Genomic DNA, 16,284 nt, shown 5'->3' with positions numbered 1-16,284 from the left:
ATCAGCAGAGCACAATCAAAACAAGAAAAAAAAATACCCCTCACAGAAACCAACAGAGAGAGGCTGTTATTCCTGATGACAGTGATGAGCTCGCAGAACAACTCCATAACTCTTGGCAACAGCTACTTCACTTCCAACCTCACAGAACATGCACGAGCTGCTCTTCATGTGGGCCAGTTGTTCCCCACTGACCAAGACAGTAGTTGTCAGGGTGGCGGAGTTGCAAACAACAGACAGCAGCTCTGGCTAAATCATTGCAGACAGGAATTCCGAAGGAAGGCTGTTGGAATCAATGGGCATGTTGTACAACCAGTGTTTTTTTTTTTTTTTTTTTAATTAAGATATAGCTGATTTATAATATTAGTTTCAGTGGTTCAATATTTTTACAGGTTCAAGTCCATTTAAAGTTATTACAAAAGAATGGCTCTATGTCCCTGTGCTAATATGTCCCTGTTGATTATTGATTTTCTACATAGTATTTTGTGTCTGTTAATCCCATACCCCTATCTTGCCCCTCCCTCTTCCTCCTCTCCATGTAGCCACCAGTTTGTTCTTTATATCTGCAAGTCTGTCTGTTTTGATATTCATTTGTTTTATTTTTTAGATTACACCTGTTAGTGATAACAAAAGAGTATTTGTTTTTATCCATCTAACATTTCACCAAGCACTATTCTCTCCAGGTCCATCACATTGTTGTAAATGGCAGAATTTCATTTTATGACTGAGTAAAATTCCATTGTATGTAAATGTACCACAGCTTCTTTATCTATTCGGGCTTTTCTGATGGCTCAGACTATAAAGAATCTGCATGCATTGCAGTAGACGCGGGTTCAATCCCTGGATCAGGAAGATCCTGTGGAGAAGGAAACAGCAACTCACTCCAGTATTCTTGCCTGGGAAAGTCCATGGACGGATTCACTTGATGGACATTTAGATTGTTTCCATACCTTGGCTATTGTAAATAATGCTACTATGATCATTAAGGCACAAGATTCTTTTCAAATTAGTGCTTTTGTTTTCTTTGGATACATACCCAGGAGTGGAATTCCTGGATCCTATTGTAGTTCTATTTTTAGTTTTTGAGACACTTGCATACTGTCTTCCATAACGGCTACATCAATTCACAATCCCACCAACACTAGGATTTCCTTTCTTCCATATCCTCACCAACATTTGTTACTTGTAGACTTTTTGGGGATAACCATTCTGACAGGAGTGAGGTGGCATCTCATTGTGGTTTTTATTTGCATTTCTCTGATAATTAGTGATGTTGAGCTGTTTTTCATGTGCCTGTTGGCCATCTAAACGTTAGGTAGGTAGAATAGGGAAAAAGAGTCCAAAATGGCAGTGGCTAAAAGACAAGGAAGGGAAAAGCCCGCGAAAATAGAACAAAAGAAGGTCCAAGGACCGGAGTGAGGACCTCAGGAAAAACAAACACTCCTGGCTGGCCCAATTTACATAGAACAGGCCTAGGGAGAGATAAACATATAAAAAAAAGAGCCAAAGCTAGCTCTCTCTAGCTCTCTCTCTCTCCCGCGCACTGGGGCGCTCTTCTCCTCCAGTCTTTGGATCCATGTGCCCTCACGCCTCCAAGATGGATTTTCCTGCTATCTTCTAAATAAAATAGAGCTGTAACACTGAGCTGTAACACTGATTTGTCTAAGAGCTATAACATGGTCCATTCGAGACCTGAGAGCTATAACACGGTCTATCCAAGACCTGAGAGTTGTGACCCGCCGAGGGGGCTTTAATGTCCGTCACTCCAAATCTTTGTTGTGACGAGACAAAGAACCAAGGAACATACACTCGCGTGACATAAGTATCTTTATGTAAAAATGTCTTTTCAGGTCTTCTGCCCACTTTTAATTGGGTTCTTTGTTTGTAATAATGAAAATTACAAAAGTAAAGAAAAATTAAGGAGAAACAATTCCATTTACAATCACATCAAAAATAATTAAGTATTAATAACTAGGAATAAACTTAACCAGGGACGTGAAAGACATATATTCTGAAAACTATAAAACACTGATGAAGGAATCTGAAAACAACACAAAGAAATGGAAAGATACCCCATGTTCTTGGACTAGAAGAATTAACACATTAAGACGTCCATATTACCAAAGAGAATCTAAAGAAGTAATGTAATACCTATCAAAATACCAATGACATTTTTCACAGAACTAAGAACAAGTAACCACAAATGACCCAAGTTGCCAAAGCAATCTTAAGAAAAAATAACTAGGCTGGAGGTATCATACTCCATGATGTCAGACCATACCACAAAGCTACATTAATCAAAGTAGTATAGTTCTGGCACAAAAACAGACACACAGATCCATGCAACAGGATAGACAGCCCAGAAATAAATCCACACACTTTGTCAATCTACAACAAAGGAGTCAAGAATATACAATGGAGAAAAGATAGTCACTTTAATAAATGGTGCTGAGAAAACTGGACAGCTACATGTAAAAGAATGAAATTAGAACTTTCTCAAACACGATATACAAACATAACTTCAAAATGGATTAAAGACCTAAATGTGAGACCTGAGACCACAGAACTCCTATAAGAGAAATAGACAGAATACTCTTTGACATAAATGGCAATATTTTTTTAGATCTGTCTCTTAAGGCAAAAGAAATAAAAGCAAAAATAAATAGGACCTAATCAAAAGCTTTTCCACAACAAAGGAAATCAACAATATGAAACAAAAACCTACTGAAGGGGAGAAAATATTTGCAAATGAATATGGAGTTAATTTCCAAAATTTATAAAAAGTTCATACAGCTCAATATCAAGAATCCATCTTAAAACATAGTCAGGATCCCAGAATGAATATTTATTAAAAGCAATTTGGCAGAAAACAACAAAATTCTGTAAAGCAATTATCCTTCAACTTAAAAAACAAACAAACAAACAAACACAAACATTGCCAGAGTCCTGCCATGGGAAGTCTGGTTAGGAATTCTACTTCTGGCTTTGGTGCTGCTGCTACTGAGCTGTCCTCGTCATTGTCAGATAACCATTCTTTAAATCTTTGCAGCTCTGCCTCCAGATTTAAGTCCCAGATGGGAATAGCCAAATGGCCAAGTCTAGCTCAGCTGCCTATACCCTACTGGCTGAGATCAGAGGAAAAAAAATACATAAAAACCTCGTCACCTTTAAGCTTCCATAGTCTCCCCTCCACAAAGCACAGCAATGGAATCCATTTCAAAAGCACTTTCACCGTGTTACTGCTTTGAGATCCTCAGTATGGCCCACAGCACCCACCATCCAGTGGCAACTAGCCTCATCTTTTATCCTGCACCCTCCACCTCCATTTAACCCTAGTTGCAATACCTCCTTCTCTAGGGAACTCCAAGCTCCTTCCACAGCAAGACTCACATATCTGGAATTCTTCCCCAGCCCCAAGCAACAGCGACTCCACATTCAACCTTTAGGACTCAATCCAAATGTCACTTCATCTGGGAAGATTTACCACTTCTTCATGACTGGCTACAATCTCTGTTTTCCAGCAGTCTTCATTTTTTTTTTTTGGCTAACACTAAAACACTAATTCCATCCTGTCTCTTTCTCTCTAGACTTAGCTGCTAGAGGCTGGGCTGACCATGTCTATCTTGCTCACTACCACACATCACAATGCCCAAAAGCTTGACACACCAAACTGTTCTCTCATATCGCTGGTGACTTCCCTGCCTGGTTCCTGACCATCTAAAATTCTCAGTGGATCATAATCAAAGTTGGTCCTTCTCCAACTTTAACATGCAGGAGTCACTGGGGAAGTTGTGAAAATATAAATTCTGATTTCGGTGGTCTGAATGTTTGGTCCTTCTAACAAGTTTCTGATGATGCCAACAGAAACTTGGTCCATGGACATTTTGAGAAGCAAGACAACACCTTAGCAAATCAAATGATAAGACACATAGGAAAAACACTGTATAATTCCATTTATATGAAGTACCTAGGACAGTCAAATTCATGGACAGGAAAGTAGAAGCGTGGTTGCCAAGGTCTGGGAGAAGAGTTGTTTAATGGATACAAAGTTTTAATTTGGGATGAGGGATGGTGGTTGCACAACATAAATGAACTTAATGCCAATGAATTATATACTTAAAATTTTGTATTTTATCTTAATGTTGTTTAAAAAACAACTGAGAGAAAACAAAAAGGCACACATTTATCTTGCCAAGTGGAGTCTGCAACAGGGGCCCAGGGTTGGCATTGGGCACGAGATTGCGTTTCTAGATGCCAAAGTCAAGGGTGGCATTAATGCAAACTCTGCCAAGCAAACTGACATTGGATAATGGTCAGGGGAATGAACATCAGACAGTTTCTGACCTAATCAGAGGGCTTCTGTGAGACACAAGTTGCTTGTTAAAAATCTGCAGAGCTTGAAGTGGATTTAGCTTGTACATGTAAAGCACGTTTTCTGATTCAAACAAGCTTCATTCCTTTCACCTAAGATCCCAAATAAGGGTTACTATTGGAATGGAAAATTTTAGCTTGAAACTGAAGCTCTTAATGCATATAACGTGGTTCATCCCAAAGTGAAGTATACCAGCATCTGATACCCAACATCACAGTGATAATGAGACGTCTACATTCACTGAAGGAACTCTCACCCAGCAGCACCAGCTGAGCTCGCACCAGAAAGTTAAAAGGATGATGTTTGGAGGTGAAGCCCTTTATTACTGACCTTTCAAATTTTGATGATCTATTATATACTGAAGCAGCAGAACATCATTTACAAGACAAGCAGAGTTTTCAGAATACGTTGAGGACTACAGTAAACCTTACTCCCAATGATACAGATTTTAGGATCAGCAATTGTACCTTAAATGCCTCTGTAACTTAAAATGAGTTAACATTTCCTGTCCGTATCTCTGCACCTCCTTCACTCTCTGGATAGTACGAGGCCTATAACCACATAATGAAGATGAAAAACTCTGCAGCCATCCATTTGTGATAGAGAACTCAGTAAGGAAATGTTGGGGTTCAAAGTTGGTCTGCTTACTCTTCCAAAATCAAGCTATATAGACTGCTGATACTCATCAGAAACTTTACTCACCTCAAAAATCAGATTAGAGCTTCCTTACCCTTTTGGGAAACAAAATCAGTTCCCCGCACAAGTGGTTCTCAAGTTCAGTGTGACCCAGATGTATAAACAGCAATTTGACATGAATTCTTTCAGCTTTTCACACTATGTTGGCTCTCCTTAGATGCCCTAAAACTTCCCTAGACTGCATACAAATATTTGGTGTATATCTTACTGAAAGAAATGCTTACCTAGGAGTTTGGAATGAGCTTTTCTTTTCCTTTTCCTATTCTTTTAGTTTGTAGATACAAGTCAAGCAACCACAGAAATACTGTTTATGCTGTCCAAATGCCACAAATCTGCCACAAATCAGAGCCAATTTTTAGGTCTAGATGTGGCAAGGAAGTTTTGAAGCCCTCAACTGAGTGACTGGAAAATAACTATATACACCTTCCCACTCTTGCTCTCCCAATCTTGTGCCCTACCACACTGCCCAGAGGACATATGACTGGAAGCCCATTCTGCTGCCTCAGTGAGACTGTGAACCAGCAGGTAATGCCTACAAAGCTAATAATTAAAGACAAGCCTCCCACTGTCTTGTGGGGCAGGACAGATCCTGGAGAATGAACCTGATGTCTGGAGCTACCTGAAACAGTACTTGAGCCAACCTGTGTCTGTTGTTGAGCACTAGAAATCAGCAGTGGTATACGGTCAGCCAGGTTAGTGGACTTGAGTGAGGACAATGAAAACGGAGACAGATTTACTGCAGGTGTTCAGACATGTGAACCAGTGAAATTAAACACAAAATAGATGCTTGTATGGTTTTACACAAAACAAAATGAGCCTATATCCACCTGTTACCAGCAAACCTGTGCTCCTGCTACTGAAACTATTCTCAAATAAATGACTAGTGAATAACCCCACATGTGATAGTACATTTCTGATTATTCTGAGGTCACCTTCTATCTTGAACAATCTTTTTTCTCACCATAGTAGACACAGTCAACCAAAACTGTAACGATCATCTCTAACATGACTTTGATTACATTTGCAAATGTCTTGGTGATGATCATGGATGGAATTATTCTCATCAGCACAGGTTTATCTGAATCCTAATATTTTTTACATTAAGTAATGTGGTTCTTCAAACTCTAGGTTTTCTCCTTTGGTGTCACTTTAACCACCTTGACACAATACATTCATTTCCCTGGATTATCTCTTTCTCTCCACTATTCGAAGTCCATGAGGAACAGGCCTATGCAAATTTAATTCCTACCTACCTCACTCTCTCTAAGAGATAACAAATTTTAAGCTTTTATCTCCAGGAAGAACTTGAAGAGTTTCTATCAACAAACCCTATTACCTCTCTAAAGTCACACTGAAAAACAGTGAAGGCTTCATTCTCATCTCTCCCCAAACCCAAGAGGTAGACCATCTAGTAACAAAGTCCCATGTTTTTACTTGAGGGTAACTGTGAGACCAGAGCTCATGCTCAGCTAGGGTGAAACACAGCAGCTTTACTTACAAATACTTCGCCCATGAAACTACCCCAGTTTCATGAGATTTTAGCTAAACAAAACTTGCAAAGCACAAAAGTACGTAATTGGTTTAATTTAGTTTCAATACAATCAGTAATTGATCCATAACTTTTAAGTGGCAGCAGCCACCAATCCAGTAAACAAATATTTACCTTAAGTTTCAACTAGCTACTCTGGGGGGCTGGGGAAGCACACGAAAAAGTAGCGGGCTCTAAGATAGATACCTTGATGACTCACGTAAGTGACATGTCTAACTGCACATAACACACATGCTTCAAAAGACAAGCCAAAAATGAATCAACTTTTTATTTCACTGACCGGTACTTCTCTCTCTGATGCTGTATTTAAACTCTTCAGAGTCCCCCAAAATAGCATCAGGTTTCCTATGTCCAGAGACAGGGACCCAGAGGCAAAAGAGGTCAGGACCCAGGCTGTTTTCAGGTGGGAAGGTGGCAGACATTCCTATGTAGGTCTATGTCAGTTTTTAACGGAAATGCTTTTAAGCTCTCCATCCGGAACCTCTTCTATGGCATCTATGACAGAAATACATCCATCCTCATCAACACAACTCCACAGGGGTGGCGGTAGTGAGAGGGCATTACACAGGTACCAGCCAAACTTCTCATTCGGCCAGAAACTGGACTTCTGGCTCAGTTTAATAACAAGGAGATGCATAAAACTGTGGTGAGTGTCCTGGCTCTTCCTTAAAGTGGGCTGGACTGGATGTAAATGGAAGTACTGCTCATGATAAAGCTGAATTAAGCTCTATAAAAAAATAAAGTTGCTCCTATCTCTACGAGCAGTTTCCAAGAATCCAGGAATGCCCACATCCCGTACCTCAGACATGGCCAATTCCTAATGCACAGCTACAGTGGGAAGCATAAAAATCCCTTGCTAATTTTTAGGGCATGGGGAGGATTGGGCTCTGGGAAAGACACAGGATGGATATTTTTCTCCCTCCCCCCACCTACAAAGACTACGTATCTACACACACACACACATCCATGTTCAAGGGAATTTTTCTTCCCTGACTACAGGACCCCAGGATCCAGCCTCCCCCAGGCTGAGACACAGCGCCTTTTAACTGCACAGATGTCGTGTACCAACATACTGCAAAAGGCTCCTCTGTTGTCTCATAAATTGAGAGGGCAAGGGCAAAGGGCGTGGATACTCATGGGGGATTCACTTCTTGTCTGAAATCCAATCTACTCGGCAGCACTCTTAGGTCCAGGCTCTGGGAGAGGTTCTGTGGGCAGGATATGGTGGATGACCTGATGGTCCCAGCCCACTGTGGTAAGAAGGGAGTGATTGAGTGGAGACCAAGTAGCATCTCTCACAAAGTCTCTGTGGGCTCGGCTTCTAAACCTACAAGAGAACAAAGAAAAGTGGGGGCTTGGTAAGAGACAGAAGAAAAAAGAAATGGAAAGACACTCCACTTCACCATATATGACCTAGTCATCAGGCCAGCAGTGCAGCTACACAAAGAAGACTCCATCATCCAATCCAGTGCCCTATTTTCATAGAAGAAATGACAGCTAGAGCAAGGGTATGATGTGAGTCAGGGTCAGACGGCATCTTGTGGCAAAGAAGGCAGTACCCTCAGATCTTGTGTCTGGGGCCTTTTATCCTATAGCAGGCTGCATTCCTACACGTGGTACTTTGTGCAAAAAAGCACACAGTGTTCCTTTCTGAGAGATCGCTGGAATGCCAGGCTCAGGAATCCCACCCAACACCACATTCCTCTACCAGGCACAAAGCTTGGGAGTCAGTCCCTGGAACAGGGAGACAGTCAACAGCTAGCCTGCTTCCATCACCAAGTCTCCCTGAAAAGAGACAACGTGCTTTTCCGAAGGGTAAAAAGACCCAGCCATCTGCTGGTCCCTCCATGACTCCTGATCATAGGGTCCGTGTCACACTTACACCTCGGAAAGGCCTGAGTCCAGCACAGCAAGTGAGCAGTCCTCACTGACAGAGGCCAGGAAGGGAGCACTAGGAGAGAAGGAGAAGGTTGCGAAAGATCAGTCCATAGGTATCAGGACAAAATTTGACTGGGCAGTCCCCAAACCCCACTCTAAAGTGACCAGAGAAGGTAGCTTGATCCCCACTTTGGTTTAAAGCCTGACTACTACTCAAGTCTACAGTATAAGTTCCAAGGGAAGATGAGGAAAATGGAGCAAAGCTAGGGCAGAGAGCCATCCCTGCAACTAACCATTCCATCTGGTCCCTCCCTGTAGCTTCAGCAATAACCTAGAAACACAGGCTTTCTAACCACACAGCCCAAGAAGCCCATAGTATAAGTCATTTGGGGTGTTGAGCAGGAACAAGACCATGTTTTAGCCATTTGCAGTCAGAGACCATACAACCCAAAAAACGGACTACAGTCTTAAGAGATTTTTCACTTATTAAGGTCTTTAGGTAAAACAGTGTCTGTTTTAAGGAACCACCCAATCAGCTAATGCTATGCCAACACAAGTATTCTCCCGCACTCTTCCCTTTCCTATCTCCCAGGCCCTTGATGACAAAGAGCAGTACCTGTGTGGGGAGAACACCAGCCCAGTGACACACTGGGAGTGCACAACAGAGCTGAGGGCACAGCCTGCACTCTTGGTGTCCACAAGAGAGACAGTCCCATTCTCATCACCTGAAGGAAGAAGAGGGAGTATGTCAATGGGGTTAAGAGAATGGGCTTTGGACTCAGCCAGATCTATATTTGAATGCTGGTTCTTCAATCTTGAAAAAGTTAACTGTTCTGAGCATCCATTTCCTCTTTGGTAAAGCAGAAATATTTAGTCATTTGAGGGTTGTGGAAATTAAAACTATTGGATGAGATAACTGTTGTGTTAACCACAAACTACATCACAGTATACACAGCCAAATCACCATGTTAGCACAACTATTGCCTACTATACAATAGGATTCCCTATGTAACAATCCTCCTGCTTTGTGGCCCACTGACTTCTAGCCATGAATATAAGAGCCACACCAATCAGGAATCAAATCTTCTAGAATAAAAATTATCGTGTTCTTTAAAGCTAAACTAAAACTAGTTTTGGATCATCCTACCTTCGCACATCCCCATTAGCATAATTCACTGAGTGCTCAAGTGTGCTGACAGACTGAGCAGCCAGAGCCTCGTGTACTATGGAGTGAGCTTTCTTGCTTATTCTCCCCTTCCCAGAGTCAACACACAGTTGGATATGCTGCCTTACCAAAGACAAAGACTTCACTCTGCTGAGGATGCCAAGTCAGGGAGGTAGGAAGGTAGCCAGAGGCACTGCAGCCTGTGAAGGAGAGAAGAAGGGTCTGGAACAAAACTCTGACCTCAGCTTTGAGAAGAAGCTTCGGTGGTGAAGTCACTCTAAATCCCAGGAGCACCTTTATTCAGTTTCCCAAGTTCTGCTAAGGCAATCCCATCCTCACACTGGATCCTCACAACCTATCAGCCTCCTGCTCTTTCCAGACCTGAGTCACAGGCGAGTTTCAACATAAAGCATGAAGTTGACAACTCTGGCCCCTTTATTTGCCCATCCAGGAAGTATCAATTACCCCCACCCTCAGGAACTAGCCCCTCCTCTTGGGACCCACTGCACAACATGAACCTCAGTGGGAAAGAAAGCAATTAGATCATTCATGTCAGTGACTGGACATCTGGTAACTTTGCCTTTGACTCTGGCCAAGGAAAGTCTCTTCCAGGTGGGTTCCTAGTACCATCATCCCACCACCAGCTCTCAGACTCACCCATCTGTGATGCTGGCTTTGGACAGCGGGTATCCCACAGTAAAATTCTATTGTCCTAGAAGAAGGAATAGAAAAAAGGCTTCACAATCCAAAAACAGCTGCTGGCCAGAAGCCATCCGTGCCAGACTTAGGTCTAAAGGGTTTGGGTGTGGTCAAGGGTGGGGAAAAGCAGCTATATCTCACCTCACCGCATGAAAGAAACACAGAATCCTTGTGGAGAGAGGCAGCAACACAGGTGACCTGCCCAGAATGAGCTGTAGAGGAGAGGGAACAAGAAGTATGACAGAGGAAATAAAAGCAATCTTATCACAAAGCCCAGATACTATGAAGGGGTAGGAGGGAGGCTGTAAGAACTAGCCCTAGCTAGTCTTATGATGCAAATGAACAAATTCCGTGAGAGTCTGGATGAGACAAAACCTAAGAGGAAATGCTGATAGCATTATAAAACCTCAGTAGACTTGCAGGAAAATGAACAGCTACAGACACGAGTTTGAGTAAGCTCCAAGAGTTCATGATAGACAGGGGAGCCTGACTATCATGGGGTCAGAGTTGGACATGACTGAGGGACTGAACGGAATGGAACTGATAGACATGAATGATAAAGGCTGAGTCCGATCGGTGGAGGGATTTACAGTAAAGACAGCCTAAACAGCACAAGCACACATGGCTCCAGGTAGCATACAAAGACTTTCAAGGGAGTCCTGGACACTCGGGAGTTTTAAGGGCATTTCTCCAATGTTTTCTCTCCACACCAAACTAAGAGGCTGCCTGTGGTCTGCCAGCACTGCAGACCTCTACTCTCACAGTCATCCTTCTCCATGTGTAGAAGAAACACACACCTCTCCTCCACCCCAAGCTTTACCGTGGTGTGGTGTTCAGAGCATAAAAACCTAAATAAAACAAAAGAGGGTTTTTCTAAGAGCCAAAGAACAAAAGAAAGCGCATCTGGGTAATTCTGTGAAGGAGGCTGACCTTTCTTGGCCACACCACGAACACAAGTATTTAGGTACTAATTTAAAAACATGTGAAAGGGTACAGTTTTTCACAATTCTTTTAGGGCTGCACGCTAAGAATGTTAAAGGTCACTCTAAATGTTAATTACAGGCTGTGGAAACCACCTTCTCCAAAGTGATTTAACCATACTCTAAGATAGATGTGGCTCTGCCTTGAGATAGAAGGGTGGGTTCAAGCCACCTTCCATAGAATCCATGGAAAGCCAACATTATGAACAGGAACATACTGCTCACTTGAAAGAAAGCTTTGGGGCAAACACCATGGTGGAGGACGAAAGATGAAAAACTACGTGGGGCCTCTGCCTTTAGGGAATTTGAAATCAGTGGGGGGAATACGAATAAACACAAAGAACTGTCACAACGCTGTAAACCAACTATACTTCAATTTTTTTTAATTTAAATTAAAAAAAAAAAAAAGAACTAATGAAAAAGGCTGAAAGGGGCAAGTGTTTATTTAGCATTGGCCAGAAAAACATATATGTCTAGGAAACAAAAGGCTAATATAGTAGACTTTGAACACTGGCATTTTAACATTATTGTCTAACTATCTGAAACTCCAGGAGACGTGTGAGTCTGTGGTTTTGCTTTGCACGTATCTGAATCATACACTTTGCAGTTAGAATTGGCAGAGATAGGCAGTGAGGGAGCCAGTTATCACCTATATCTACGTCTTTCAGTCACACATACATTAATGCCCTATACATTATCTTCATTAAGATCCGGTATCTTCATGAAGAATGGCTCCCCAAACAAAGTTAACTGCTAGTGCTGTTAATGAAAGTGAGCAAAAAGGGGAAAGTTAATAGAAAATGATGGCTCTCATCTTCTAAAAATGAGATTTTTATGGAGGGGAATAATCAAAAAGTTCAAGATTCATGAGTATCAGAGTTTATACTTGAAGAATGCCTGAGATGTACTGTTTAGATAGCATAATATGCTTGAAGGAGGAATGACAGTAAAAAGGCTTGAATGCCATGACATGAACCTGAGATATTAACCTGCAAGCCACAAGAAACCAATGAAAGACCAAAGATGACAGGTCAAGAGATGAAATGAGTGCCACGGTCTAGGTGAGCTAAAGACTGAATGTAAATGGGAGCATAAGAAATGAAAAGGAAGGTCACTGACCAAATGGAAAAAAATTCCAAAGAACTTGGGGACCAACTGATAGAAGGAAAAAGGAGGAGTGGAAGAGGACTGGGAGTTTGGGCCTCAGGTGATCAAGAAGGTGATGAGCCTGTCAATTAAAAAGATATAGGGAGATTAAGAGCTAGAGTCAACATTGGGACTTGACCGTAGTTTTGGAAGAAAACTACCAGGCAGGAGAGCAAAGAATTGGTGTCACTGACATCCAAGGAAAGCTCAAAGAGCACAAAGGAGAGAATAAAAACAAAATAGCTATGACAGGAACTAAAAAGGAAAGAAGATGCACTCACCTCGGTATGAATTCAGAACCATCTGCTGAGCAAGGTCCCAAACCTTGATGCTAAGAAGCAAAGGAAACAGAGACTTAATTTGACCTATACTATATATATAAAAACATGTATTCAAACATATATTCCTACATCTTTGTCATCTACTGGACTTCTGGTACAGTCTACTTTTACAATGGACTGCAAAATCTCTAAGAAAACCTTATAAGAAACCTTATGAAAGTGAAAGTGAAGTTGCTCAGTCGTGTCCGACTCTTTGAGACCCCATGGACTGTAGCCCACCACGCTCCTCCGTCCATGGGATTTTCCAGGCAAGAGTACTGGAGTGGGTTGCCATTTCCTTCTCCAGAGGATCTTCCCGACCCAGGGATTGAACCCAGGTCTCCCGCATTGTAAACAAGATGCTTTACCATCTGAGCCACCAGGGAAGTCCAAGAAACCTTATAGGTATGCCATAATTAGTCACTGGGTTCTTACAATGAGCCCAAAACATTACTTAATGAGGCTAATGTGACATCTAAGACACCCAAAGAAGGCCCAGAAACAGGAGCAATGAGAGTGGGGACCCACCAGAAGTCTTTGCTACCACTGACAGCATGTGTGCCAGAGCTCAGGACACTGACTGTAGACACGATGTCATCATGCTCATACTTGCAAAACTTGCTGACAATGAGCGTCTCATTCTCATCCAGCTCCCACAATTCAACAGCACCTATTGAGGGTGGGGAAGACGGTGAAGGAAACAAGCTGGGGTTACACCAAGACAGCACTTCACTTCTAGGACGCTAAGTTCTCGAAAGACAAGGATGACATCTCCACAATGATATGGATAGCACACAGTTTAGTATGATTAAATAGTCCCAGTTATTTGGACATTAATTGTCCCACCTTTATCCTTCCATGCAATACCTGCCAACACCTCTATTCTTTTTTTTAAAACATGAAACCCTCCACTGGTTTGTCCACTAAGTCTGACATTCAAAACAAAGAAAGCAGAATAAAGACATGTAAGAAACTGGGAAGAGATGGAAAGAGCATAGATTGGTTTCAGCATCATCTTTAAGATCAACATCATCCTTGATCTTGGGTGGATACAGAGAAAAACAGTTTCATTCATGTCTTAATTTTGTTATGAATTTTGCTAGAAATTTCCACCAATTTAGAATCTTGGGACAGGTATATCCTACCCACACAGTTATTCTCCTTTGGGACCAAAACCTTCAAGCTCCCCCAAGCACGAAGTATGTTGTTGCTACTGTTCAGTCTCTGAGTCACATCGAACTCTCTGTGACCCCAAGGGCTACAGCACACCAGGCTTCCTTGTCCTTCACTAACTCCTTGAGTTTGTTCAAACTCATGTCCATTTGAGTAAGTGATGCCATCCAACCATCTAACCTTCTGTCGTCCCCTTTTCCTCCTGCCTTCAGTTTTTCCCAGCATCTGGGTCTTTTCCAATGAGTTGGCTCTTTGCATCAGTTGGCCAATGTACTGGAGCTTCAGCTTCAGCAATAGCACTTCCACAGAATATTCAGGGTTGATTTCCTTTTGCATTGACTGGTTTGATCTCTCAAAAGTCTTCTCCAGCACTGCAGTTACTAAAGATTAATTCTTTGGTGCTCAGCCTGCTTTATGGTTCAACCCTCACATCCATACATGACTAGAAAAAAACGTCATTTTGACTATATTGGACCTTTGTGGGCAAAGTGATGTCTCTGCTTTTTAATACTCTGTCTCGGTTTATTGTAGCTTTTCTTCCAAGGAGCAAGCGTCTTTTAATTTCATGGCTGCAGGCACCATCCACAGTGATTTTGGAACCCAAGAAAATAAAGTCTGCCACTGTTTTCATTGTTTCCCCATCTATCTGCCATGAAGTGATGGGACCGGATGCCATGATCTTTGTTTTCTGAATGTTGAGTTTTAAGCCAGCTTTTTTACTCTCCTCTTTCACCTTCATCAAGAGGCTCTTTAGTTACTCTTCACTTTCTGCCATAAGAGTAGTGTCATCTGCGTATCTGAGGTTATTGATATCTCTCCTGGCAATCCTGATTCCAGTTTGTGCTTCATCCAGCCTGGTATTTCCCATGATGTACTCTGCATATAAGTTAAATAAGCAGGGTAACAATAAACAGCCCTGACATGCTCCTTTCCCAATTTGGAACCTGTCCAGTTCTAATTTTCCACATCCAGTTCTAACTGTCGCTTCTTGATCTGCATACAGGTTTATCAGGTAAAATGGTCTGGTATTCCCATCTCTTTAGAATTTTCCACAGTTTACTGTGATCCACATAGTCAAAGGCATTAGCATAGTCAATGAAGCAGTAGATGTTTTTCTGAAATTCTCTAGCTTTTTCTATGATCCAGCGGATGTTGACAATTTGATCTCTGGTTCCTCTGTCTTTTCTAGATCCAGCTTGAACGTCTGGAAGTTCTCAGTTCACATACTGTTGAAGCCTAGCTTGATGGATTTTGAGCATTACCTTGCCAGCATGTGAAATGAGTGCAATCGTGTGAATCTGAACATTCTTTGGCATTGCCCTTCTTTGGGACTGGAATGAAAATTGACCTTTTCAGTCCTGTGGCCACTGCTGAGTTTTCCAAATTTGCCAGCATATTGAGTGCAGCACTTTAACTACATCATCTTTTAGGATCTGAAGCAGCTCACCTGGAATTCCTCCACCGAGTATGGAACATTAAAAATTGAGCCCAGCCCGACCTATACCCCAAGCCTCCATTCCACCTGTACAGCTGAGGAGCAAGTGACTCACCTGAATCAGAAGCCACTAGGATACCTCGGTCCCCTACCCAAGTGAGGTCAGCCACTCCGGCCTCCGTCTGGACTCCAGCAGAGCAGAAACCTTCGTTGGGGGCGGCACAAGGGTCCTTGAAAAGCCAGAGAGAGCCAGCCCAGCAGCGGCCACTCAGGCTAGAAGCCCCGAGCAGGAGCGCCCCATCTAAAGGAGATACCAGATGTCAGCATGAGGAGTGGAGAGGCTCGTTTCCCTGGTAACCGCCCAGCAGCCCGCTAACTGGATCTGGACCCGAGCCCGGGAACGCGGGGCACGGTTGGGGTGAGCTCAGAGAAGCAGGGGTCAGGGTGGCAAGCGGGGGAATCGAGGTGCGGGCTGGAAGGTTTATTCCCGGGAAGGGGCACTCCGGGGTGGGGTAAGGAAACTTCCCGGCCTAGGACCCAGGCTCACCAGACCGGTACCGCGCAGCCTCCAATTGCCGCTCCATACAGGCGGGAGCATTAGGGGGAAGGTTCCACTCCCGGGCTGCCGGGGGCACTAGGGGAGGCGGTGTTTCCTTCCGCATCTCCACGGTTCCAACTTTAATCTAGACTCAAATTGGATGCCCGCCTGAGATTCAGCTCCAGGAGTCCCCACGTGGTTCCTCTCGGGCCTCCGCCCCTCTAGACAAGCTACAGCCTCCCTACATCTCGCGAGATCTGCTTCTAAGCGCCCAGCCGGCTTTCCCGCCAGCACCCTCCCGCAAGCGGCTCTCTGCTTCTTATCGCGAGGGGGAAA

At 42.9% G+C, this 16,284-nt stretch overlaps 2 protein-coding genes across 3 annotated transcripts in view; both read right to left on the bottom strand.

The window, feature by feature from the left end:
- LOC129654963 (oviduct-specific glycoprotein) overlaps window positions 1-6,482 on the bottom strand; it is a 28,830-nt gene extending 22,348 nt beyond the window's left edge. The window contains exon 1 of one of the 2 annotated variants that reach the window (XM_055584757.1): window positions 38-6,482. The gene's annotated coding sequence lies outside the window, so the exon portion shown is untranslated. The remainder of the gene's footprint in view (window positions 1-37) is intronic. The other variant, XM_055584758.1, reaches the window with a different exon arrangement.
- A 148-nt stretch (window positions 6,483-6,630) lies between these two features.
- Window positions 6,631-16,216, bottom strand: WDR77 (WD repeat domain 77). Its single transcript, XM_055584759.1, has 10 exons — window positions 15,958-16,216; window positions 15,526-15,711; window positions 13,331-13,472; window positions 12,764-12,813; window positions 10,498-10,568; window positions 10,315-10,369; window positions 9,786-9,857; window positions 9,109-9,217; window positions 8,497-8,565; window positions 6,631-7,941 (listed from the first exon to the last, which is right to left on the bottom strand). The coding sequence occupies exons 1-10, from the start codon at window positions 16,070-16,072 to the stop codon at window positions 7,782-7,784; spliced, it is 1,029 nt and encodes a 342-aa protein (XP_055440734.1). The 5' UTR covers window positions 16,073-16,216; the 3' UTR covers window positions 6,631-7,781.
- Window positions 16,217-16,284: the final 68 nt, after the last annotated feature.

Source organism: Bubalus kerabau, chromosome 6 (genome assembly GCF_029407905.1).
Source record: "Bubalus kerabau isolate K-KA32 ecotype Philippines breed swamp buffalo chromosome 6, PCC_UOA_SB_1v2, whole genome shotgun sequence".
Taxonomy (NCBI): domain Eukaryota; kingdom Metazoa; phylum Chordata; class Mammalia; order Artiodactyla; family Bovidae; genus Bubalus; species Bubalus kerabau.
The sequence above is the reverse complement of the archived record's forward strand: the minus strand, read 5'-3'. Positions and strand labels throughout refer to the sequence as shown.

Coding starts and splice junctions, on each gene's coding strand:
- WDR77 (XM_055584759.1), bottom strand. CDS start 16,072: ATGCGGAAGGAAACACCGCCTCCCCTAGTGCCCCCGGCAGCCCGGGAG. Junction 15,712..15,957: donor GGCTGCGCGGTACCGGTCTG/GTGAGCCTGGGT, acceptor TATCTCCTTTAG/ATGGGGCGCTCCTGCTCGGG. Junction 8,566..9,108: donor CTGGTGTTCTCCCCACACAG/GTACTGCTCTTT, acceptor CTTCTCTCCTAG/TGCTCCCTTCCTGGCCTCTG.